The 27,417-nt window shown below is 32.5% G+C and overlaps 2 protein-coding genes across 2 annotated transcripts in view; one reads left to right on the top strand and one right to left on the bottom strand.

The window, feature by feature from the left end:
* Nucleotides 1-280: 280 nt before the first annotated feature.
* Nucleotides 281-27,417, bottom strand: LOC140436432 (uncharacterized). Its single transcript, XM_072525252.1, has 2 exons — nt 27,267-27,417; nt 281-1,829 (listed from the first exon to the last, which is right to left on the bottom strand). Exon 2 carries the CDS (start codon nt 1,827-1,829, stop codon nt 423-425), a length of 1,407 nt encoding a protein of 468 aa, XP_072381353.1. The 5' UTR covers nt 27,267-27,417; the 3' UTR covers nt 281-422.
* The window catches only part of LOC140436431 (esterase B1-like), a 62,278-nt gene continuing 47,979 nt past the window's right edge, over nt 13,119-27,417 (top strand). The window contains exon 1 of the mRNA XM_072525250.1: nt 13,119-13,239. The gene's annotated coding sequence lies outside the window, so the exon portion shown is untranslated. The remainder of the gene's footprint in view (nt 13,240-27,417) is intronic.

Here is a 27,417-nt window from a genome sequence, read left to right as displayed (position 1 = left end):
AATGGAAATGGGCTGGACATAACGAACGTCTCAAAGATGGCCGGTGGAATAAAGAAATCGGGAATTGGCGGCCATATGAAGCCAAAAAACCACGAGGAAGACCGCAAATGCGCTGGAGCGACGATATTAACAGAACTGCAGGAGCAATGTGGAAACGTCTTACAAACAACAGAGATAATTGGCGAGAATTAGGAGAGACCTATATTCGGCAATCCGAATGGAAAGAAGGGCTTAAAAAAAGCCACGAATAATATATAGATATAAATAATATGTAAGTAAGTAAGTAAAACTTTACAATTTAGTTTATTTTACAAATTTAAGCTACAATATTATAACGCTATAAGCAAATATATTGTCGAAAATCACAACATTTGATTTCATAATAAAACATTATTAATAAAAAATTAATATCTACGTAAACTTTAGGACTCTTCAACAATTTCCTTTTTCTCTTCTTCTACGACTAAATTACTTTCATCATCGTCTTTTATTTTTACTTCAGCTTGCGCATCAGAGGGTGGTTCATAATTTACTTCAATTTCAAGCTCCCTTGGAATTCTTCCTTCATCTATTAGATTGTCATTTACCTGTATAGGTATAGTACCATTGATTTCAGTGGAAACTGGAAAATATGGTGAAGCTGGATAACCACCATAAGGAACAGGGTAGCCACCGTATGACTGTTGGTAACCAGCATATGCCTGTTGGTAACCACCGTAAGGAACTGATTGATATTCTCCCAAATAAGGTTGGGCGCCACCATAAGCTACAGGATATCCGTTATATTCGTTTGGATTTGGGTATCCCAAGCACTGGTAGCAAGGTACATGAGAATACCCAGGTCTATATACAGGACCTTGGCGATACAACGGGCCCATTGCACCAATTCCATCATCGTAACATTGAGGCGGACAGGTCAAATAATTTGGAGTACCTCCATTTACGTAATGGGAATAGCAACCTTGACAAGTTTCTTTTTTTTGTATACCACATGAGACATAGGGCCAAACTGATTGATATGTACATTTCGGTTGCGGTTGGGGTATATAATAGATTTGTTTGGAGCAAGTCGGTGTCGCTCCGGGATAATTAACTGAACACAACTTTTGCTCTTCTTTATGAACTATAGATGCTGTGCAAAAACTTCCACACTCTTTTGTCCTATAGTGAAAACATCGAGGTTGGGGACTAGTGACGCATTCCCTTGGGCTAATTACCGTGCAACATTGAACTGTTGTGGATGTACCAGTTTCTTCATTAAATAATGTTATATTCTGCGTATTTGTATTGTTTAGGATAATGGGAATATCTACAAGATTGGTGGTGTTAATAATATTATTCAAGTGAATGATTGTAGTTATATTCGGCTTGTTCAGGTTATTTATATTGGTGTTACTTTTACTTTCACTAGTTTCGCCTGGCTCTACAACAACTTGAGTTCTTTCTTTTACAATATCGAAACAGTTCTTTCTGCAGTTACTTCGGCACGAAGATGTCGAACATTGAGCGTGACATGTCTTGTGGCAGCAATGATTAGTGTGGCAGGGGACATAATTACTGCAACAAGAACTACAACAACTACCACAAGATGATGTACAACTATTATAGCTACAAGAGCTACAGTCACACTCTTGGCAGGTGTCGATACAATTACCGGAGTCACATCCGGAGTCACAATCTATCGATCTTTTCTGGCGCCGTCTGATGCATTCAACGTACGTTTGGTAGTTTGTCGAATGACATTCTTCGTTGCTGTCGTAGCAAGTTCCTGATTTTGCTGTTACCAAGTGGAGGAAGGCGATGCATAGGAATAGAACAAGCAGCCTCATCTGAAAAAAAAAGGTCTGTTACAATAAATTTCATTAATTGAAAATGAGAATAGTATTAAATAATGGGACTAAAAATTCTCATACACAGGGCCGGACTGGTTCAAAAAAGAGGCACCAACCTTAAATCTAAACGGAAGGTGCCACACCCCCTTGCCTAAAATTTTTAAATAAAACTTTTCTGAAATCCTAATGCATGTAAAGTAAATCAATATTATTTGTGATTTAATACTTCAGTGCAAGCCTCACAAGACAAAAACAGATTGAAAGAGCTGAGGGAGATGATGATAATAAAATCTTCAGTTATCAAAGATAAAAATACTTCTGATCGTCTAAAAAAACATACAAACAAGCTGAATTTTGCTGATAACATGTAACGGTAACGGTAGTAGATAACGTTGTTATTTAAGAAGAAAACAAAGAGTTTGGATTGCCACAAGATATGGTTTAATGAGGTAGCTTTTCATAGATTGATGTATGTTATCATTAGGTTCGGCGGGTTTAGATAATGATGTGCTTTGTGTTGGATCTATGAGGGTAATTAAAGAGATTTGGTTTGTAGTATGACTGCATTCTGATTGTTGGTGAACTATAGAGTCCATCTAATTTACAAACCGTTGCACGTCATTATCTACGTCAGAGATCAAAGTTGACATAGTTGCCAAAGTATAAAAAAATCCTGAATCCATTTTAAATCAAATAGGTCACATAATTATTGCAAAAGTGGATTATACAACAAAACAAATTAATATTTAATGTAAATAAATAGAAACAAAACAAGAGTTTTTTTTATTTAATTAATAGTACTTCGCATAGAGGTAAATTAAAAATATAATGTAAACATCAGTATCACAAGAATCAGTAGATTGATAAAAAACCATACATTCATTCGTTCCATGCAATGCCCTAACCAACTTAAAGTGAATATTTAGAACCAACAAGGGATTACATAATATAGGAATAAAGAGGAAAATACAGTTAAGATTTTATTTCACGTATAGGGAGCTTGCGCATCCGTTTATACGTATTTCAGCCCAATAGGCATCATCAGAACGGCTTTCGCAAACGCTCTGAACGTGAAATAAATCTTTTCTGTCTTAGGAAGCAACTCTAACATGGCTTCGTATAGACACAATGTAGCGACATCTAATAATAAAATCGTAGACTAATTTTCGAAACCAAATTCAAGAATTCCGCTTTAATCTGTGCCTTCTAAGAATTGCAAGGCAAAACAGACGTTGATAAAGATGTTAAAAGAGACATGGGGAATCTAAAAATTGCATTCCACAACATATCTCCTCAACTAAGCAAAATTCTTAGCGAATTGGTTTCTAGTACTCGTACAGAGTATATCGAAATAAAGAGGAAAAGACAGTTAAGATTTTATTTCACATATAGGGAGCTTGCGCATCCGTTTATACGTATTTCAGCCCAATAGGCTGTATACGTGAAATAAAATCTTAACTGTCTTTTCCTCTTTATTAGAGAGTATATCAGTACACATTCCATCCTAAATTTTTCTTTAAGTCCTTTTTAAATATTTCCAAAAAATTTGGTTAAACCTAATATTATGACGAGAGATATATAAAATGGAAGATTGACACTGAGGAAGAGGTATTTGTTCTTTTATCAGATTTTCCAATAGATACTTAATAGCAGCATCATTATATATGCACCCGAACATCCCATGATTGATATTGTCAGTGTTACCATTACAATCACAACGTTCAGTTTCACTTAAATTAAATCTATGAAGATAGGCTTTCGCAGTAGCATGATTAACAAGGTATCTAACAAACATTGAATATACTCTTCTATTGGGATGACTTCTTGCAGCAAAAGGCGTAGTAGGTAAAACAGCATGAATTTTTATATAAAGGTTGTTACTTCTGTTACAAAAAGCATTCCATTCAATTTCCCAGTTTTCTTTTAATTCTTGTTTACGCAGCGAGACTAAATCACTTTTATTGAGCCAGCTAATTTCTAATCCTTTTGAAGCCGCTTCTTTAGCAAAATAATCTGCTTTGGTATTACCCGAGATATCAGCATGTCCTTTTACCCAAATGAAAGAGACTGAATTATTTCTTTCAAGTAGCCTTAGTTGATTTTCTAAAATTTTGACGATAATACTGTTTTTGTATAAATGCTTGCGAATTATCTAAAGCAGACAACGCAGATTTTGAATCCGACATGATTACTATTTGTTGATCAGACATTCTTTTCTCAATAGTCCATTCCAGAGCTTGATATATTGCAAACAGTTCTGCGGAATAAATGGAACATTGTTGCATTAATTTAAACATAATGTGTTCTTGATTGTTTTGGATATATACCGCACAACCAACTCCCAAAATGGATTTTGACCCATCTGTGAAAATCCTATATGGCTTATCAAAGTTAGACACAGATATGTCGGATATTTTTTGCAATAGGTAGGATTGGTTATTACTTTGACATTTAAGGATAAACTTTTCAGCTAAACAAGACGTCTTAAATGTAATGGAGGTTTCATACATTCGGCTAATAGAAAACAAGAGTTTAAAAATAATCTTGTTAAAAAAAATTTGAGCTGCTTGTATGCGTCGTATAAAGATGTAAAATGAAATACGTAGATATTTATTTTATTTTATGTAAAATGTAAAATAGAAAGTTTCAACACCGCAACTGTCATATAAGTGTTACCAATTTATGCCAAAATATCACCTTCGTTCAATTACAGTTACAGTGTGTTCCGAACAAATGTTCTTCACAAAAACGCTTTATAATGCATTTATACAAATTAAATGAAACATATTATTGTGTATTTCTTTAAGTAAACATTAATAGAAATCTTTAAATATTATTTCTACGCGTATATAATAAAATATGTCTAGTGACTGTAATGCCAGTGTATTCGGCAAAGTGATTCTAAAAAAGAACACACCTACCGCCTAAATATTTCGTGTTGATATCATGTGACCTCACGGGCTATGACGCGGATGACGTGCAACGGTACGTAAATAAGATGAAGTATAGTTTTATATTTGCTTTAGCTGGAGCAGCTGAATTCTATGGAAATATATATCCGGTAAGAACTAGTATCATGAGTTATGTGAACAGGGCCAGAAATGGATATATTGCCTTCTAAAACTCAAAACATGGCTGTATTTGCGTTTAGGCATATCTACTCGAAGAAAAGTCATTTTGGAGACAGCATAAATACCAAGTGTTTGTAGTTCTTATTCAATTATTTTATTTGGAATTGGCTATTTATGGCTATGGTGCGCCAGATATTGGATGTCTCTCTGAGAGACCAAATCCCAAACAAAGAAATCCGTTGTAGAACAAAAACAACAGACGTCATCGAAAAAATTGCGTCGCTAAAATGGAATTGGGCAGGACATGTCGACAGATTATCAGACAACCGATTGACAGAAAGTATTATCGAGTCGAGACAAAGACAAGAAGCAGTACGGAATAGAGGACGCCCACCAACTCAGACAACCGATGGACAGAATGTATTATCGAGTGGAGACCAAGGCAAGAAGAAATACGGAGCAGAGAACGCCCACCAACTAGATGGACTGACGACCTGAAGCGTGTTAGCAATACCTGGATACAAGCCGCACAAGACAGAGACAGATGGAAAGAGCTGAGGGAGACCTATGTCCAGCAGTGAACGTAAACAGGTTGATGATGATGATGATTCGGAATTTAAAGGCATGCATTAGATATGATAAGTCTCTGGATTGAATTAATAAGTCTTCATCCACAAGTCTTATTTCAGTATATTTATAAGCATAAAAAAATAAATCAACAGTGGTTTTAAATGGAAGGTAAGTATATGTATATCCTGTTATTAGCAATTTTAGACGCGATTATCACGTCAATTAGAAAAACAAGTAATCTAACGCGTACAACGTAATCATGAATTTTTGTGTATTTAATTCTTGAGATTACTATAGCTTGTTCCTTTGCACGATGTTTAAAATAATTTACGGCATTTAAGTAAGTGTGTTTAGTAGAGTAGAGTTAGTTTGTGATATTTCTTGATCAGAATTGAGCCGGTCCTAGGGCTTCAAAAGCTGGTCCAAGATCTAACTGTAATTTTTCTTATCTCTTTAGAGGTCTCTTTATGTCTCCAACAGAAGTCGATCATAGACTATATAATAATGAGACATAAATCAAAATCTAAGTGCCAAGACTGCAGAGTAAAAAGAGATTCTAACGGTGGGACAGATCACTACTTTCTTTTAGCTAATCTTTTGTGTCCCTTTAAACAATACTACAAACAAAACACCGAAAGTGAGAGAAACAATACTACACAGTACAAAACGGAGAGATATAAATTGCATCTTTTATTCCAACCAAGTATTAAACATCTTTTTCAATCTAGATTAGAAAAGGAACTAAATGAGATGGAAAGAAATATGGCTGTAGAACAAGAATACAACACCCTCAAAACGATAATAAAAAAATTGCTTATGGGGTATTAGGAACAGAGAACAACGACAAAAAACACCACGAAGCACCATGAATGACAGAAACTTTAAAAGAAATGATACAAGAAAAAAACAAAATATATAAGAAATGGCTAACAAATAAAATATCTAGCAATGGAGTAACATATCAAAGGAAAAACGGAGAAGTACGCAATCAAATAAAAGAAGCAAAAAACAATTTCTGGGAACAAAAATGTCTCCAAGTTGAAAATTTAATTGGTGGTCCTGAGACTACAGAAACTTGGAGAACTATCACTAATCTAAAGAAAAACACCCATAACTCCTTAAGCAACTTAATTCCTATAGAAAAATGGGAAAATCACTATAAAAATTTACTCCAAGAGATTGGAATGTATGGGAGAGGAATACATTATGGAGAGGCAAACAAATAGTAACATTAATACTACTAACAACGAGGTCCGTACTGCGTTAATTAAAATGAAAAACGGGCGATCTCCAGGACCTGGCAGTATAGCTGTAGAGTTACTTAAAGCCGGAAGTCCACTCTTAATAGAACGAATAACTTTGCTAATGAATCAATGCTGTCAACACATTAAAGTACCACCTGAATGGGAAACCGCTCACCAAGTGTCCATCTTTAAAAAGGGTAATCGAAAAGATCCTAACTCCTACAGAGGATTAAGTGTTCTACCTACTTTCGGGAGATTGTTTAGAAAGATAATAAATGGAAAAATACAAGATGATGTAGGACATATAATTAGCGAAGACCAAAGGGGATTTACGCCTGGTAGATCTTGCACTGATAACTTGTTTATACTCAACAATTAATAGAAAAAAGAATAGCGGTTGGTACCGAAATACATCTAACCTTCATCGACCTAGAAAAGGCGTATGATATGGTTCCAAGACTTAAATTGTGGCAAGCTTTACAACAACTCGGCATTAGTCCATATCTTTTAGGAATAATCACAGATATATACAGAGATAACACTACTTACCTAAAAATCGGAAATAGATTATCAGAGCCAATAAAAGTAACTAAAGGACTAAGACAAGGATGCAGTATGCCACCCTTACTATTTAATTTATATATCGAGTCAGCCCTTCAAAATTGGAAAAACCACTGCCAGGAGAATCCCCATAGGAAATGACGTACTGTTCTCCCTGAAGTTTGCGGATGACCAAGTGGTCCTAGCTCAAGATTCTTATGATCTAGAATTTATGATAAAGCATCTGTACAGAGAATATGTAAAAAGGGGGTTACAAGTCAGCATAAAGAAAACAGAATATTTAGTTATCAATTCAGATGCAAGGTTTGAAGTGTTGATAGACGAGGACATGGAAATCAAACGATTGGAAAAATTTAAATATTTAGGTGTAAAATTAGGGACGTAAAATTGTAGGATGTCTGAATTCCTTATAGTGGGATCGCAACATTTCCAAAAAGAACAAAAAAAGAATAGTGCATACCATGGTTGAATCAGTTCTTTGTTATGGCTCTGAAGTATGGACAATTAATGCAGACCTGAAGAGAAGATTGTTGGCAGTTGAAATGGATTATTTGAGAAGAAGTGCTAGAACATCAAGGCTGGAAAGGAAGACCAACGAATCTATAAGAAATAACATGAATGCTACAGAAACGGTCATTGACAGAATAGAAAGAAGAGGTTTAAAATGGTTTGGACACTTATTGAGAATGCCTGACGAACGTTGGCCCCAAAAACTTCCCAGATGGAAGCCCCCTGGAAGAAGAAAAAGAGGTAGACCTCGACGCTCATGGAATGAAGGAATTAGAAGAGCGATGGAATTGAGAGGTTTGGAGGAGGAGCATGCCTTGGACCGGGAGAATTGGCAGAGGAGAACGGGAATACGGCGATAGGCGTCTGCAAAATTTATTGTGTTTACAAGTTGGATCCTGTAATATATATATATATAATATATATATATATATATATATATATATATATATATATAAATATATATATATATATATATATATATATATATATATTTATATATAATACAAAATTGGGGTGTTAATCACTTAAAATAAAATTGTCAGCACTAACTAATACAAAATATATACATTTAGGTAGCGAGTTTTAACACAGCTTTTAATTACATGGTTTTTCTTGTGAAGTATTTAGTTCGAATCGATTTGGTATTCAGCTCATATGAATACAGAAAGACATTAACTATTGTGTGAAATACCACTTGATCTACGACGCCATGATTTAAGATAACAATGGTAAGATAAATGCTGACATCACTCTGTATCCCATCCAAAATTTTGTAGTGGTATTAATCATATAGAAAGAAAATATAAACTCAAGTGCTCAAATCTTAACCTATTAATATAAAAGTTGTTTTTTAACTTATTTGGACAAACATTCATTTGAGTGACTTTCTTATAAATTTTTTATAATCCTTTATTTATTGTAATCTGTTAACAATATAACTAACTAATTTTAAACTAATTAATCAATCACTTAAAAATGTGGTTGTAATTTCAAACACATAAGACCCAACTTTTCACGCAATATCAAGATTGTAGGTTCATTGTTACAATAGTTATTAACATTTATTGAAAATTAAGAATTCTTTAGTTTTCACATAATTCTAAGCAACGCATTGGTAAATACATTCATAAATTGCCAATTTAAAGCGTTAACTCTTTTATTAAATAATATTATCCAAATCCGTTCAAAATGCTTTACTTTTTATTGGTAGGCGAAAGTTTTTAAAATGATGCTTTTGTTGGCCTTAAATCTATATTATTAAAAATGAATAGCCGAAATGTTAGTACGGGCATCACTTTAGAACGACTGCTCCAAATTAAGTAATTATTTTTTTGTTGTGTTTGTTATTATCAGGAGAAGGTTTGTGTAAAAGATAATTTTCAAAAAATTGTATTACTCCAGTCGTCAGAGACGAAAATGCCACTGAACCTCTAAAAATCATACGAACAAGGTGAATTTTGCCGAGAATATGAATTTTGATGATGTTGTCAGGCCATGGAGTTGAGGTGTCTCCATTGTAAAAATGACGTGCACCCTATTCTCCATGCTATGGCATGCTGAACGAGCCATACAGTCTGTAGTCAACACCTCGGGGTATGAGCGGGAACACAAGGTGCATTAATACTCATACGCTTATGAAACGCACCTGGCGCATTATAAGGGCCTTCACAAATTACTCTTTTTCAACTTGTTGTGAGTGATATGTCTTTAATCTTTACTATCAGCCTCTCTTGGCTAACTCTTGTTTCTTCCGACCCCGAATGGCTATTAGGTTTCCGAGGGCAGACGGGTATCTATATTTCCTTCTACCTCATACTCTTCAGTGTGGCGAGTCATTCAGTGTGACGAGTCATTCACCGAGCGATTGATACTGACCAACGGCTTCGGGCGGATGAGTTGGTAAGTGGTAGGGCACTCTTTTGTCCTTAGGTTGTGTCGGCCTCGAAGGCGGATGAACCAAAGATTTGATCAACGGCATAAGGATGGGGACGCACAAGTAGGGTAAACACTTCATTAAAGATCCACAGCGATACACCCTAGTCAATCGATCATGGCAATGCTCAATACTAAAATAAATTTTGAGTTTACCAAAAGATAATAAATTGAAGTGCAGAAAGAATATCAAGATCTTTCAAGTTCTCTAGCGAGACTTAGTCTAATTTATATTTAAATTGTATTTATTTCAGCTTTTTCGGATATTTATCGTGAAGTATTTTATTTCGAATTAAATAGTATTTTCGATTTAACTCACTTTTTTTTAAACCATAATATGACTTAAAAATGGGAGTCCCCAATCATCTGATACTGCTAATTAAAAGCCTGTACAATAACAATTATGCCAGAGTTAGAATAAATGGGGAACTAACCGATAGTTTCAGGGTCACAAAGGGCGTAAGACAAGGCTGCATACTAAGCCCAATTCTATTTAACATCTATGGTGAATGGATAATGCGGAAAGCTACTGAGGACTGGAACGGTGGCATCACCATTGGCGGGAAGAAGATTTGCAACTTGAGATATGCAGATGATACTACTATCCTCGCTAGTTCTGAAGCTGAATTGATTCACCTGCTACAACGGATAGAAGACGTAAGCTTAACGATGGGCCTTAAAATAAACAGAGATAAAACGAGAATCATGATAATTGACAGAGCTAACAACAATCAAAATCATCTGGTCATGATAAACAATATCGCTGTTGTAGATAAATTTGTGTATCTGGGCTCATTAATAACCAACAAAGGAGGCTGTACTGAAGAAATAAAGCGGCGGTCAGCAATCGCAAAAAGCGTTATGGCAAAATTAACAAAAATTTGGAAAAGCCATGAAATAACTACCGATACAAAAATAAGACTAGTAAGAAGTCTAGTTTTTCCAGTTTTTACTTATGCATCGGAATGCTGGACCCTTACTGAGGAAGACAAAAAGAACATATATGTATTTAAGATGTACTGCTGGAGACAAATGCTGAGAATACCATGGGTGGCCCGAAGAACAAATGAATCCATACTGGACCAGCTAAACATAAAGAAAAGACTAAGAACACAAATATCAGAACAAATAATAAGCTATTTTGGACATGTGCTTCGAAGAAATGGTCTTGAAAAACTTACCATCCAGGGAAAAGTAGAGGGCAAAAGAAATAGAGGTAGATCTCCCACACGATACACGGACCATATTGTTGCTACCATTGGCGCTCCATTTTCAGAATGTGCTAGAATGGCAGAAGATAGAAAAACGTGGAGGAACATTGGGAAATTTAGCTAATAGCTTCATGATATCACGATACCTGCATCAGGTTAACGACTAAGAAGAATGACTTAAGAAAAAACAATTTTTACAAAAAATATGTAATGCATACCTAATGTACATGATAGTAAAATATTATTGCAACAATTAATTTTAAAACAATTTTTCTTACAGCGCACAGTTTTTTTTGATTTACTCAAAACTATAATTTCCGACTCATGTTGTTTCTGAAATGACAGATTCAATTATTCGCGAGTCGGAAAACCGTCATCGTTGTATATTTATTTAACGAAAAAAAAAATATTTTTATCAGAAAGCATTAAATTGATTCAAATTTTTTCATGCATAATATGTTATTATTTGGTTTTATTTTTTCTGTTAATTTTTTATAAGAGGATAACAATTTACGATATAGCAGAGATTTTGAGCGACGCTTATCCACTTGCTTTCTGTCCCTAAAATGTGGTATCAGCTTTTAAAGCCATTGGGGAATTTCCATTCAATGATAACATTTTTAATGACGATAATTTTATGGCTTCAACCATAACAGACATGCCAAACATACATCAAGGAGAACAACAATCAAAAAACTCAAATGTTAGTGATATACCACAAATAGACATTCAGTTCCCTTCACAACCAAAAAGTGCTGGAGCAACACAACGAACAGAAAATGTGTTTACTTTTAAAGCGGATTTATCATCTTATAACATTTGTTAAAGATTAATATTACTTTTCTTTTTTTTATAAATATTATAAATAAAAATATAAGAATTACAAGTAATGACCACTGTACCTTACCTTTTGTGGCCACTGTACCATCTAGTTTGGTACAGTGGCCACATTTTTGGAAAAAACAAAATTAGTTACTCCTGCATAACCTGTATTTTTTTAGGATTACAAAGTACATTTTTAATTTACTAAGTGCTTTGACGTTGTTTGAGTTGATACTCATTATACAGTAGACTCCCTCTATAACGAGAACTGAAATGACAGACTAATTACCTCGTTATAAGCCGATCTCGTTATATCAGACAATCATAATACTGTGCATACATATGAATCTGTAGTTTTCTAAACCATTAACTTCCTATAGTGAAGCCATTCGGAGCAATATAAGATGCTAATAAATATTGTTTGAATGGCGTTTTTGAAAAAAAGTTATTTACTTTTATTGTCAATGAAATATATTAAAACATAAAAGAGTTGTTTACTTTTATTATTATTGATATACGTTAAAACAAAAAAGCTGTACTTATATTTTTTTCCAACTACATAATGTATAAATCGTATTTTCAACGATAACATAAACTATTGCTTCTGCAATTTTAAGAACTCTGTTATTTTTCACTGCTTTAAATGGTCCAGTATCATTCTATCATATATTTTCTAAAGATGTGAAACAGTTGTATTTATTCATTGTAAAGAAGTTTATTGCGGGCTGCAGTTAAGTTTATTGAGGGGCTGTCTGAAAAGGTATTTATTTATAGCCACGACCGGACTAAAAACGTAAAAAACACGTTTTTGGATCTTATTTTCTTTCGTTATAACAAAATTTGCCTCGCTATAGACAGTTATAGTTCAATAGAAATTTCACGGGAGATCTAATGTATCTCGTTATAAGCGAAACCTCATAATAACCGTGTTCGTTATAGAGGGAGTATACTGTATTATGATTTATATTAAAGTTATCTTGAATTTACTCAAACGGTGGCCACTGTACCAGCCTCTCCCCTACATTTTTCTTTGCATTATGTTGTTAAACGTATATTTATGTTGTGGCTTGTGGTCGAAGTTTGTATTGTTTATAGGTAATCCAATATTGCTTATTTATTTAAAATAATTTATCTCCTTTTTTATATGGCTAGATTTGATCATCATTTTTCCTTCATTTTAGTAATATTACACGCATTTAATCTACCTTGTAAAATGTTAATAATTTAGTCTATCAAGTGGTAAATATTTATTTAATTGTTACTTTAACTGCAACTCTGAAATATTTGTCCAAGGTTATCAAGTTAAATAAACAATCTATATTTAATCCGTATATAATCCTACCTGTATATATGTTAGTGAAATATGCAGGACTGAGACGTGTAAAATATATTATGCATTTTTTATAGTAAATAGATAAAAATAGTCAAAATAAAATCTTAACTTTTTTCAACACAAGGATACTCAGATAGAAGTGATTAGATTCTGGTAAGTATGTGTGTACAGCTTTTACCTTTTTAATTATATTTTTATTATCATCTTACTGCTTTTTTCATTTTTATTTTTGGTGAAATGTTTTGTCTGTATGTCATATGCAAATAGATCAACAATAATAATAACATTATTACTCGTCAAAACTAGAAATGACTTTCGAAATTTTGTTCGTCGACGAAGAGAGCAGATATAATAAGTATTCGGAGACAAAGAGATGGATTCGACTATATGACTTTTTAAACTTAGTTTACAGGTCTAGTTTATTTCTTCTATACCTACTTTCATTAAGCGATGCAGGGCGTATAAACAAAGATAAATTTAACAGATGATTGTTAAAGATATTCCAAATGAGTCTACTCGTTCCGATAAGTAACAGTATAATTATGACACTTTATTAATTTTTTTATTTTCTCAACTATTAGTGTTTATTGCATAGTATATAAATTATTTTTATTACTGAATACATAGTAAGCAAAAAAATAATCCGATTCATAAAATTAATGAATATTTTATGCATACATGCAAGTAACAGTTCTTCAAGAATATTTAAAAACTAACCGAAATGTCCATCTTTATTTCGTTACTGCCGACGTCGTCGGAACTCATACAGGTTCGGACACGATTTAAGTAGGTATTATATTTCGGTATTGAAATTTTGTAATTTGAATCGATTTGTGAGTATATTTTTAGTCATCTTGATGGTCAAAGGACAATCAATTATATTTATGCTGTTAATGTTGAATTAGCAATTATTTGTTGTGCGATTTAAAACTATTTAAGTATATATTTTTATTTGTATAACGACCCTATCTATACGTGATTGTGATTACTGTAACAATAACCACGTATTTCAATAACTGATATTGAAACCAAAAATGTCATCCACTAATTCTGCTGATGAATTGGTTGAAAATACATGGAGTCCTCCTCGAAAACGAAGTAAAAGAAGCCTTCTTAGCGTTGAAGTTAAAGAAATCATTTTAAATGCTTTTAAATGTGAAAGACAAGAAAATCCTGGGTTAGTGGTTGAAGATATTGTGAAAAAGTGGCTAATAAAGTTGGAGTTTGTGATAGAAGTGTGTTTACGGTGATAAAGGAATACAAAATGAATCATCAATTCGTTGGACCAAAAGTATATCTGACCCGGAAAAAGAAGTTTGACAAAATTGATGATTTTGACAAAAATGCCAAAGTTAGAAGACTGGTTCATAATTTTTTTATGAGCAACGAAATACCCACCGTTGATAAGGTTTTAAAGAAGGTGAACTATGACCCTGATTTGCCAAATTTTTCGAAAACCACATTTTACCGAATATTGAAAAACTTAATTTTCAATACAAACGTAGGGGAAGAAACGCTCTTTTACTAGATAGAGACGACATTGTGATGTGGCGAAGAGAATATCTTCAAAAGATGAGAGCTTATAGACTTTACGTTTTGTTCTGATGACATATTTATAGTACCTACATATGCATTCCCCAAAATTTTCAGATTTAGATAATTTAACAGTGACGAGTCACGACATATTAATAATTATATAATTATATATAATTATATATATATATATATATATATATATATATATATATATATATATATATATATATATATATATATATATATATATATGTATGTATATATTATTTCAACATAATTGAGTAATGAGTATTTTTTTTGTTATTATTATTATGAAACTTTTTAGAATTGTACAAACAACTAAGTATAGTAAAAATTAGAAATAAAACTTATATTTTTTGCACGCCCTCTGTACATAAAATTGTTGAAAAAAAAAATAAATTCTTGGGTTTTTCGCCCTGTATAAATGGTTCCTATTATCGGATATCAACTAAAACAATCAGGTTCTTTTTCGAGCACTTTTGCAAAATTAAAATATAAATTTCGTATTTTATAAGATAATATATATTCTGACTAAACAAAACGATAATCCCAAATGCGGCCCTGTTGCAGGCCTACACGTGGTAATGTTTACATCTTCCTGCATCGGTTAATGAATTTTACTATAGTAAGATAATTTCCGCTAATTTTGCTGCGCATCAAGTGGGCGTGCCGATTGTAGGATGTTCAAACTCATTCCAAGTTTTGACGAAGTTGTAATGGCGAAACTGAAAATATCGCAATAAACCAGATCCTCTTCCAAGAAAACTCATTTAGTCCATTGTGGTTCTGTATAACGATGAACCCTCTATCCCAGCAACTGAACTCCGCTGACTCAGGTTTTAGCATAAAAAATAACAATACCCTAGTGACAACGCTTAATCATCTGTTGTATATAGATGCTTTGAAATTAATAGCTTTTACTCGAAACCACCTAAATCAGATGCTAAAAAGTGTAGAAACTTTTTTTAATGATAGTATGCATTTCGGACTAGACAATTGCCATGTTTTAAATATATTCAGAGGAAAGGTTCAGCCCGGAGGATTCGATATGCAAAATGGACAAAATATTGAGGTCGTAGGTAAACATGATATATTTAAATATCTCGGTGTAAAGTATGCACGGAAAATTGACCACAAACAAATGAAAATTCAATTCACTTCAAGGTTCATACGAAGGTTGTACTAAACACGTATGCATGTTCTGTACCTAGCTATTTATTTGGTATTTCTAGGTGCACTAAAACTGATATACAAAATCTTGAGCGAAAAGTATGAAGACATCTCACAAAGGCACAAAAACATCATCCTTGTAGTGCAGTTGGGTTGGATTGGTCACACACTTAGAAAAATAATTCCAGAATTGCAAAGGTTGTCCTAGAGTGGAATTCCGAAGCAAGAAGAAAAATAGGTCTCCCCGTACAAACTTGGAGAAGATCCATCATGGACGAGATAAGAGGTCAAGGAAAGTCTTGGAATGAGGTGAAGGCCTTAGCGCAAAATAGATCCCGATGGTGCGTTTTCACAAGTTCAAGAACCTTATATATACAGGGTGTTTCAAAAAAAGGTAACCCCGTCTCTAGGGTAGGTAAAAAACTGAAAAATAATTGGGGTTTACTCAGTAAAAAATTTTTGTAACGCCATCCATTTTCAAGATACAGGGCGTTGAAGAAAAAAAACTTTTACGTATTTTTTACGATTTTGCCGAAACTACTGGCAACATTGTAATGAAATTTTATACAAATATGTTTTGGAGGCTGATACATCCCATAAATTTATTTTTATATCTGATTCTCATAGAGGGGCTAGTTACACGGGTCTTTCTAAGTATTAGTCAATACAACTTTTTTAAGAGTATAATTATTAATCAAAATTTCAAGTAAACTTAAACATCATTCAATTTTACACGAAAAAGGTACTCTTGGTAAAACTCGATACTGTGTACCGTTTTCGGAATATTTTGATTTGAAAATTATGAAGTAATAATTGATGCTGATAGTAATGATAAAGTTCTAATAGGTACACCTCTATTTTCTCCAAGTGTGCCATGGAAATCTGACATTTATTGATTGTTATGATGATAAATCAACAATAATTAGAGTTTTGAAACCTTGTTATTTGTAAAATCAAATCAAAATGTACTCAAATATTGAATACACTGACATATTATTAACCTTAGGCGAATGTTTAGGATGTTCTAGTGCAGCTGTGACACGTTATGCAGAAAAGTTTCCTAGAAAAAAACTTTCCAAGTAAAAAAACATTTAGAGCCATTGAACGACGTTGTCGAGAAACTGGGAATGTGAGACAAACAAATACTTCTTCTTCAAGTACTTGGCGGATACTGAAAGAACAGCAATTACAAACTTATCATTACAGACAAGTCCAAGAGCTCTTGCCAGATGATCTACCGGTTAGAGTGGATTTTTGTGAAACATTGCAACAAAGGACAGCCCACAATCCAAATTTTTTAAAATGCATTCTTTGGGCAGCAACTTTAGGTAACAAATTAATAGGTTATCATATTCTACCTGGAAATTTAAATGGTGATATGTATCTTGATTTTTAAAACAATTCCTTATTCGAGATATTACAAGATTTAACGCTAAACGAGCGAAGATCTTTATTTTTTATGCACGATGGAGCTCCACCACACTTTGATAGAAGGTGTCGTAATTGGTTGAGTAATCATTTTCCGAATCGATGGATTGGTAGAGGTGCAGAAGCTTCGATTCATTGGCCTCCTCGGTCATGCGATTTTAACCCTTTGGACTACGCAGTTTGGTCGTATATTAAGGAAAAAGTCTATGCTACAGAGGTAAATTCACGCCAAGAATTGGAAGAAAGAATTTAACGTCAATTTAATGACATCATAGCTGATCCCCTACCGTTTAGAAGGTTAATGGAATCTTTAGAAAAATGAATAGACTTGTGCATTCGCGAAAACGGAGGGCATTTTGAACACTTACTGTAATTGAATTTTATTTTATGTTCTTAGTCATTAATTTAATTTTCTTCTTGTAAGTTTTGTTTAATTACTAACTATTTTATACCAGCATCAATTATTACTTTATAATTTTCAAATCAAAATATTCCGAAAACGGTACACAGTATCGGTTTTTTTTTCAAGAGTACCTTTTTCGTGTAAAATTGAATGATGTTTAAGTTTACTTGAAATTTTGATTAATAATTATACTCTTAAAAAAGTTATATTGACTAATACTTAGTACGATCCGTGTAACTAGCGCCCTCTATGAGAATCAGATATAAAAAAAAAATTCATGGGATGTATCAGCTTCCAAAACATATTCGTATAAAATTTTTTTTTCTTCAACGCCCTGTATCTTGAAAACGGATGGCGTTACAAAAATTTTTTACTAAGCAAACCCCAATTATTTTTCAGTTTTTTACCTACCCTAGAGACGGGGTTACCTTGTTTTGAAACACCCTGTATAAAAACAATTACAGAAGGGTGAATATCAACTTTAAATTAAGACGGTAGTTAGGGGGTTGTTTTTACTGATTTTTTCGCAGAAAAAAAGTAGGTACCAACCTTATTTTGATCATAAGTCGCTCAATTTTTATGCTAGAAACTTTTTTTAAAAGGTTTAATTGTTAAAGGTTTAATTACTTAAAAAAGGTCATGTAAGTGTTTCTCGAAAAATGCAAAATTTTCCCGTTATTTGGCTTTGAATATTTCAAATTATGCATTTGACGAGAAAAGCTATCCTTTAACATGCTGTATCTCAGTTTGTATTGCTTGTAAAAAAATTATAAAAAAAGGATTTTGTTTGTGTTTTTAAAAGATATAATTTTGATATCCACAATTTTTTTGATTAAATTCTCAAAGTTATTCTCAAAAAACCCTCTAAAAAACTCAATTTTTTCGTCGAAAAACTGTCAACCGCGAATAACTTGAACATTAGTTTTACGAAGAAAACGGAAACAACATTTTTTTCTTAAAATTACTTTTTCCATCGATTTCCATGGTTATAATGTAATGAAAAATTCCCAGCCCTGAGATGGGGTGGCAACCAGCCCCAAGGTTTTAGAGTACAGCGGCATGATATAAAAAAATGATTGTTGGGCTATTTCCTGTCATCGGTGAAAATTTTAAGTAAATCAATGCTGGACAAAAAAATTGCGAGAAAAAATGCTTCATTTCCTGACCTATTATGGCTCTTGGGGACGTTAGTCTAATTTTACCCACTTAAGTAAAACATAATCATATATTTTATCATCTAATCAAAATTTAAAATTATTAGCATATTTTTTTTACGAATTGCTAATCATATGCAAAAGATATTAAAATTTAGCCAAAAATATGTAATCAATACTTAAGTGCTGATAAGAATTTACCCGCTAATTTTGTTATTATTCAATTTTTGATTTAAAAATATCATACAATTTAATATTCCTTATATAAAGTGTGCTCAAATAATTTTTTTAATTAAACGAAATTTCTTCAAAAATTAAGCCAATTCAATAATGTTTTTCAATAGAACACGTTGTACATATTATCTTAATTTTAATTACATAGAGAAATTAAAAATACAGCCTTTACAGCATTTTAAAACTTTATTAATTTCAAGCTTGTACGAGTTCCAATAGTAACATTAAATGATGGTGATAATAGTCATAGAAAATGTACTGTGCAACTGAGAAAGAGATCAGAAATTGTATAAAAATAAACCACTTAAGATAGGTTTCTAAGAACTTCTAAATTGCTAAAAGAGAGGCGATTTTGGGATTCACCTGAACGTTGAAAAAACAAAATGAATAAATTATTCAGGATGAAACAGAAAACAAATTTGTAACCGCTAAAGAAATTCTAAAAGAAATCAAATTTTTTTTTATAAATTACTCGTTTGCATCACTGCAACCATTACACTTCTTTTTTTAATGTTACATATTGCATTTGGTCTGGTATGAACGTGTAATGGCAGCTTGAGTACTGAATGTGTTCGCCCATCATCTAACAATTTTCTGAATTAACAACTGTAAGTTGCCTACATTTGGCGCAACTCAACAACGGTAAAGTATCATAAGTTACGAATAAAAATTTTACTCTTACGGCAAAAATTAATAGAAAAAAATTTATGAATTTAGTATACTCAGTTAGGTTGGGTATAACATTTTTTAATATTCTCAGTAGAGTTTAAAATTTAAGTTTATTTAAAACTCTTTTAATAAATTTATAATTATTAAAATGTATTGCATTAATGCACAAGCTTATATTTTAAACTTTATTGCAGGGAAAATGTTGAAAAATTGTTTTTTATTGTAAATAAACAATGTTGAACATTTTAAAATTATTTTTAATTCTAATTATACATAATTCTGTCAAAAATAAAAATATTTTTATATAATTATATATAATATATCTCGAGTAAAATTACATTTTTGAAACACTTCATATACAACTAATAAAATACGTGTGTACGGGAAAATAAAACTGCTTTTACTATTTTCTTTGCAATTCGATCATATTTTCTCGAGTTTATGCGAAACGAAAAATCGGCTCTTTTTTTAAATGTAACACCCTGTTTTTTAGGACATTTTTAGATCATTAAAAATGAGCTGATTTCAAAAAAGTATAATACTCGGGTCTAATGGATATAATTTGAAAGATATGCGCTTAGAAAATATAGTATATTACTTTATGAGGCGGAGAAGCATGACTTTTCTTGACCCGCCCGATATTACGTAATAGAGGGCAAGTCAAGAAAAGTCGCTTCTTTGCCGAATAAAGTATACTATTTTTTCTACAAACGTAGCAATTTTCAACCATAAATAGTACAATTCATACGCTATTTTTACTCGAAATTAACTGTGACAACTATCAAAGTCGTCTAGATGTTAGAAATTAAAATAATTAAGTCGTCGGTGGGTGGGATTTGCGTCTCCCTGGTTACAGTTGTTTGACAGTTGTTTGCAATTATTAAAGACAGCTTACTGTTGTTGCAACCGCAAGCGCAAATTTGGTGTGAAAATGGAAAACCTAAACGAAATTGAGTCCGCGGCTAATGATGCAGTAGCACGTTTGGGGCCCTCCAAGTCCGGAATAAAATATCGGCTAGCGTACAAGCACTTCCAAGAGTGGTGCGATACAAGAGGAGTACGGCAAGTTACCGAAGACGTTTTACTGGCATATTTTAATATAATGGAAAATGAAAATAAATGGAAATCTTCTACAACGTGGTCACGATACTCTATGATAAAATCCGAGTTAGTTATTAGAAAAAATGTGGATATAAGCAAATTTTTAAAGTTAAGTGCCTTTCAGAAAAAAACAAGCGAATGATATACTGCAAAGAAGTCTAAAGTTTTCACTAAAGACGAGTTTGATAAATTTTTGTTTGAAGCGCCAGATAAGTTGTATTTAGGATTAAAGGTAAAAAAAATTATATTGCAAAGCATGTAGTGTACTCTACTAAATTATAAAAATATTTCAGATTGTTTTGTTAATTGGGGTTACCGGCGCCTGTCGATGCGACGAAATGGTAAAAATGAAGACTGTGGACATTGAGGATAAAGAAAATGTAATAATTATCAAAATCCCAGACAGTAAAACACGACAAATTAGATCTTTTACGATAATTGGTCAAAACTACATTAAACTGTATAAAAAGTATGCATCACTGCGGCCTGAAAATTTCACAGAAAACCGATTTTTTATCAAGTACCAAAATGGAAAGTGTTACCGAAGCGTCATGGGAATACATTTGATCAGCGCAGTAGCCCAAAAAGTAGCTAGTTATTTAAATTTAAACGATGCAAGCGCATACACGGGTCACTCTTTACGACGAACTTCAGCAACACTTTTAATTGATGGAGGCGGAAATCTAGAATGCCTCAAACGACATGGGGGCTGGAAATCAAGCACGGTTGCCGAAGGATATATAGAGGATTCAATAAGAAATAAGAACGATAATGCTCAAAAAATTTTAAACCCTCATGATTCGCCAACATCGGGAATGATTGCTGAAAGTTGTTCTTGACCATCAGTATCATCAACAATTACCAATGCGTATCAAGAGTCGGGAACATTTTTGCACAGTTTCAATTTTGAAAATGCCTCATTAACTAATTGTACTTTTAATATTACTATAAATAAAAATGATGTTTAATTGTTGTTAATGACATTTGTATTGTTGCTTTGTGACATGTTTCATATTGTTGCCATGACAACATTTTTCCCTCCGCCGTAAAGAAATGGGAAAAAAAACTGCTGTCGGCGGAGACATCAAACTTTGACAGGATCAAGTTAGATAAGTAATGTCATCATTATTTGACGTTTGAAGAAAAAAATATTTTTATATAATTATATATAATATATCTCGAGTAAAATTACATTTTTGAAACACTTCATATACAACTAATAAAATACGTGTGTACGGGAAAATAAAACTGCTTTTACTATTTTCTTTGCAATTCGATCATATTTTCTCGAGTTTATGCGAAACGAAAAATCGGCTCTTTTTTTAAATGTAACACCCTGTATTTTAGGACATTTTTAGATCGTTAAAAATGAGCTGATTTTAAAAAAATGTAATACTCGGGTCTAATGGATATAATTTGAAAGATATGCGCTTAGAAAATAAATTATTTATTATCAATTAATAAATAATTTATTTTCTAAACGCATATCTTTGTAAAAAGTATCTAGTAGCACTTAGTACTAGAAGTAGGCAAAAAAGTAGCCTACTTCTAGTTTTTGGTAAACTGTATTTATTTTTAGTAACGGTTAATTAAGTAGTACAATAATTGTATTAATTCGTGAATGTTCTGTATTATTGCTTAGAATTAATTTTAAGTAGAAATGAATTTGAGTGTAAAACAAAGAATTGAAATACTAATGATGATTGGGTATGGAGACAAATCGCGAACTCAGATGGAAGTGTGTAATTTATTTAATGATAAATATCCAGAAATGCCCTTCACGCAGTCAACACTAAGTAAGATTGAAAAGAAATTTCGAGAAACTGGTACGGTTGAAAATGCACGCAAATCAGGTCGTCCCTCTGTAAATTATGTTACAACATTAAAAATGTTCTACTTGCTTTTGAAGAAGATGCGCACACTTTTGTTCGTAAGGTTAATAGCGATCTCGATGTTTGCAACACAAAGTACGTAAAAGTAAGTAAAGTAAGTAAAATGCACAGTTGTACAGGAATTAAACGAGGATGATCCAGATAAAAGAATACAATTTTGCGAAATAATGATGGATAACAGTCACCGAAACCCTCTCTTGGTTCAAAATATTATTTTTTCTGATGCTAAATTCAAATTAAATGGCGAGGTCAACCGTCATAATTGTAGATACTGGGAAAAAGAAAACTCCAACTGGTTGCGGGAACATCATACACAATACCTGCAAAAGGTATGGGCTGGTACTGTAAGAAATAAAGTCTTTGGATCCTACTATTTCGAAGGTAATTCAAGTACAGTATCAGTACAATAATTAATCTTGGAGGTTTTGATAAAAGTTTATGGTTTCAACAGGATGGTGCGCCTCCGCATTATGCTTTAGATGTTCTAAACGAATTTTTTCCGAACAGGTGGATTGGAAGACGTGGACATATTGAATGGCCAGCGAGGTCGCCAGACCTCAATCCTTTGGATTATTTGATGTGGGGTCATTTAAAGAATGTTGTTTATAAAACGAAACCTGCAAATATTGGAGACTTAAAAACAAGAATTCGTAAAGAAATAAACAATATTTTTCAAGAAAGCATAAACAAGGTTCTACAAGAATTTGTACAACGTTTGGGTTACTGTCAATACAACAAGGGCTACAATTCGAACATTTAAGATTAAGTCATGTAATAATTACTGGATTACTTTCAAGTTATTTATTATAATTTATTATTATTGTAAATCAATAAAAATTAATTTTCTAAGCACATATCTTTTAAATTATATCTATTAGACCCCCAGTATTCTACTTTTTTGGAATCAGCTCATTTTTATCGATCTAAAAATGTTCTAAAAATGAAGTACCACTGTAGTAGAACTGTACATCAAGGGGTGAGCAATCTGAGACAATTTAATCAATTATGGTAGCTGTTGTTTTAGTAATTCTTGTATACTACCTTTTAATCCTTTTATTAATCATGGATAGATTAATTAAGAACACGAGATTTGGAACGAGGACCCTCCAAACAATAATTGGATATAATCGACGTATCCCTACTCAAATTCAATCATTACTCTACGCAGACGACACCGCCTTTACAGCGGACAATCACAACAAGATACAAGAATTAGTAAACATACGGATAAAAAGAGTTAAGGGAAGAAGTAGAAAAATTGAACTTTACCAGTAGAAGAGAGCGGTATCATCTGTTCAGAATAGGTTACACGCAGTTTCTCGTAAATAGCTGGTATTAAATTAAGACAAAAGACTGTGTTGTATAGTTTATATAAAGAAGTGATAACAAAATATCAAATTTAGAAAAAATTATTGGATGCTAGAGAGAAATTCTAAACTATCCACGGATAATAAACTGATCCATAAACAAATATTTAGACCAGTATGGAAATATGGAAAAGTGATAGAGAAAACATACGAGTACGACGGAGAAACACATATACTTTTCCTAGAACTTTAAACAGTTTGAAAAACTAAACAGAAGAAAAATGATCCAAGACTTACAAGAGAGTAATATACCAAATAAAATTATAAGAATGATAGAAATGACAATGCGAGACTTCCAAACAATAGTAGACACCGGAAATGAAAGAACAGAAATAATAAACGGAGTAAGACAAAGAGATGCTCTCTCAATGGTACTATTTATTCTATTACTAGACAAGAAGTTGTCAAACGCAGGAACTATAAACAAGAATGCAGTACAAAATAATAGGATATGTAGACAATATAACCATAGTAGATAAAAAGACATTAAAGAAAACTTTCCAAGAAACAGAAAACAACGCCAAATTGAGAGGACTGGAAATAAATGAAAATAAAATAGAATACGTGAACGTAAGCAAGAAAAAGAAGACACAAATGACAGAACTGACCGTAGATGCACACAGTTTCTAAGAGGTTGAAACATTTAAATATTTGGGAGTACTAGTCAACAGAACAAATGAAAGTGTAGATATAAAAAGAAAAATTTAAGCGGAAAATACAGCGTTTTATAGAAATAAAAAAATGTTTAGAGATAAGAAGATAAGCCGAAACACAAAAATAAAAATCTACAAAACGACCATAAGACCAATAGTAGTATATGCCGCAGAAACATTAACAGCAAGAGAAGAAGAGCAATTGAAAGTTTTTGAGAGGAGGATTATCGGAAAAATACTGGGACCAAATAAGGAAAACAAAGAGGATGCAAGACAATAAACGAATCACGAAATACAAGAATGGATGAGTCAAGAGAACATAGTTAGAGCAATAAAAGCACAAAGAATTAGATGGTATGGACACATAATGAGAAGATAGGAGAGTAATCCGTTAGGATTTATAACGGAATGGATACCACTAGGTAAAAGAACCAGAGGCGGACCTAAACTGAGATGGAGAAAACAAGTGGAAGAAGACTTTAGAAGTATGAAAATTAGAAATATAGAAAGGACAATCAAAAAGAGAGAAGAATGAGGAAAAGTAGTGGAAACTGCGAAGTCACACTAGAAACTGTAAAACCAAAACAAGAATGGAATGATCCCCCACACAAAAAAGATCTTTAAGTGAAAACTGCCTTAGCTTCTTCGGGAGCATATGGCTTATATATACATATATATATATATATATATATATATATATATACATATATATATATATACATATATATATATATATATATATATATATATATATATATATATATATATATATATATATATATATATATATATGGAATTATGGTGCGCACTGCGCAGCTGTGAGATGTGCTAACAAGAACAATATTAAAGCAATTCAAAAATTTCAGAATTTACTGAGAGCCAAAAATGGAGACAGTCGAAGAAATGATAATCAGATATGCTAGCTCTACAACAATCCAACTCCTGGACAACGCGGATCTAGAAAGAAGAGTTAAGAGAAGAAAACCCTTCGAGTATGTTATGTGAAGTGAAATGCTATTATAGTTCAAAAAACTACTTTTTAATAATTTAATTTGGAAAAAAATTGGAAAGCGCATATGACAATATTAAACCGAGAATTCTTAATAAAACCAATGAAAGAATTTAATATACCAACACAACTAATAGAACTGATAAAAGAATCTCTAAAAGTAGAAAGTAGAATCCGGATACAAAATGAATTAACGGAAACAATAGATGAGAAAAAGGGGCTACGCCAGGGAGACGCTCTATCATGCATCTTGTTCAACATCGTACTCGAGAAAATACTGAGGGACACAACAGTCAATACACGAGGAACAATCATTAATAAAAGCGTGCAAATACTAGCATTTGCAGATGATGTTGACATAATCGCAAGATCAAGAAGAGAAATGATAGAGGCATACAACCAAATAGAACGAGCTGCACAAAATAGTGGTCTTAAAATCAATCAGACCAAAACAAAATATATGCAGGTAAGAAAAAACGCAGAAATAGGACAGCCACAAAATATAACAATAGGAGAATACAACATTGAGGGGGTAAAAAACTTTATATACTTGGGATCTCTAGTAACGTCTGATAATAACGTTGTGGAGGAAGTGAAGAGGAGAATATTTATTGCAAATAAATGTTACTATGGCTTAATTAGTCAACTAAGATCAAATAACGTCGCCAGAAAAACAAAATGCCAAATATATAAAACCCTAATAAGACCGGTACTCACACTCGGCTCATAAACCTGGACACTCACTAAAAGAGAGGAAACGTTGTTAGCCACCTTCGAAAGAAAAATCTTGCGACAAATATATAAGGGCACAAAAAAACGGAATATGGCGAAGAAGATACAACTCTGAACTATACAAAATATATCAGGATCCGGATAATATACGATTCATTAAAATAGGACGGCTGCGTTAGATAGGAGATGTAGAAAGAATGGAAGAAGGCGAAATACCAAACAAAATATTTAAACAGATGCCAGTAGGAAAAAGAACAAGAGGAAGACCGAAGCTGAGATACTGAGATACTCTACTGAGAACAAATAGAAAATGATATAACAACCTTAAAAATAAAAAACTGGAGAAAAAAAGCACGAAACAGATCGGAATGGAGAAGAATCCTGGAACAGGCCAAGACCCAAAAAGGGTTGTCGAGCCAGTGATGATGATGATGATGAATTTGGAAAAAACTGTTTTGCCTGATTTTTAAAAAGAAAATTTATAGATTTGATTTTTAATAAAAATTATAGAATTAGAATAAAAAAAAACGCATGGGTGCGGGATGAATATTTTGGATCGGTGTGGTAATAGCACACCTCTGTTTAGTAAATATTAAAAGAATATAGAAATATTAATAATAGATAAATTTTTTTTATGGATTTTGACTATCTCTCTAAAAGAAAAAATAAATTTTTCAATTGATATTTGTTCAAAAACGTAACCTACTGGATTAATAATATCGGTCGAAATGATCGACATTGAAAGGATTAATCACTTTAATTAAATTTGAATACGACACTTTATGATAAATCGTTATTTGCTGAAACTTACCGTCGAAAAGTATATAACACTTCCGACTTGGCACTATCCTATAATAATTATTAACGAGAAACTGAAAGAATGACAGAGAGCCGTGATAATTTATTGCAGAGAAGTGGGAGATAATATATCTGTATATCTTAAAGATAAAAAACGATTGTGT

The sequence above is a fragment of the Diabrotica undecimpunctata genome, chromosome 3 (assembly GCF_040954645.1).
Source record: "Diabrotica undecimpunctata isolate CICGRU chromosome 3, icDiaUnde3, whole genome shotgun sequence".
In the NCBI taxonomy this organism is placed as follows: Eukaryota; Metazoa; Arthropoda; class Insecta; order Coleoptera; family Chrysomelidae; genus Diabrotica; species Diabrotica undecimpunctata.
The sequence above is the reverse complement of the archived record's forward strand: the minus strand, read 5'-3'. Positions and strand labels throughout refer to the sequence as shown.